The 869-nt window shown below is 63.4% G+C and overlaps 1 protein-coding gene across 1 annotated transcript in view; it reads right to left on the bottom strand.

The window, feature by feature from the left end:
• Window positions 1–11: 11 nt before the first annotated feature.
• QRICH2 (glutamine rich 2) overlaps window positions 12–869 on the bottom strand; it is a 21,388-nt gene continuing 20,530 nt past the window's right edge. The window contains exon 18 of the mRNA XM_014531741.1: window positions 12–318. Coding sequence (XP_014387227.1) covers window positions 127–318 — 192 coding nt within the window. The 3' untranslated portion in view covers window positions 12–126. The remainder of the gene's footprint in view (window positions 319–869) is intronic.

The following is an 869-nucleotide window of genomic DNA, read 5'->3' as shown; positions in this document are numbered from 1 at the left end:
GACAGGGCCCGCGTGCCGGCTCAGAGCTGAGGCTGGGCGGCCGTCTGCTCCTGCACACAGTGGCCGGGGCTTTGGGGGACGGAGTGTTTGGAGACGGAGGTAGAGGAGGCTGCCAGGGGCCAGGCCTCAAGTGCCTGGCCTTCCAGGAGCGGCGCCATCCTGGGGGCTGAGGCGGAGCCTACAGGCAGCTGGGCCACCTGGACACTCACTGTCTTTGTTCGGGATGCCTGGCAGCTTCATGTCCATCCGTCCCTTGTAAATATGTCCATCCAGGCCCAGGATGTCCACTTCGTGGTGCTGGGGAGGTGAGCGGGGGCATCACCACATGGCGCACAGAGGTTTCCCTCCGGCCCTGTCTCCTTGTGGCCTGGGCGCGGCCCGCGGTCCCCCCGACTCCAGCACCCACCAAGCTCAGCCCTCGCGGGGCGCCGGGCGGCACCAGGCAGGTGGACAGGGAAGGAGGTGGGGGTGCCATTGTTCTCAGGGCCCCTGCTGGAGGCCTCGGCCAGTGGTGGGTGGCCAGGATGGCATTCTTTTCCCAGCCAAGGTCAAGAACCTGAGGCTTTAACTGGGTCTAAGAAACTGCCTCGCCCTGGCTGGTGTGGCTCAGTGGATAGATGGGCCTGCGGACTGAAGGGCCCCGGGTTCGATTCCGGTCAGGGCACACACTCGGGTTGTGCTCGATCCCCCCAGTAGGGGGCGTGTAGGAGGCAGCCGTTCGATGATTCTCATCATTGATGTTTCTCCCTCTCCCTTCCTCTCTGAAATCAATAAAAATATATTTAAAAAAAAAAATGAAGCTGCCTCCAGGCCGAGGGCGGGATGAAGTGCCCTCGGTGGGTCTCCAGAGGACTGGGGGCCCTGGGGCC

This window comes from Myotis brandtii, unplaced genomic scaffold, assembly GCF_000412655.1.
Source record: "Myotis brandtii unplaced genomic scaffold, ASM41265v1 scaffold825, whole genome shotgun sequence".
NCBI classification, from domain to species: domain Eukaryota; kingdom Metazoa; phylum Chordata; class Mammalia; order Chiroptera; family Vespertilionidae; genus Myotis; species Myotis brandtii.
The sequence above is the reverse complement of the archived record's forward strand: the minus strand, read 5'-3'. Positions and strand labels throughout refer to the sequence as shown.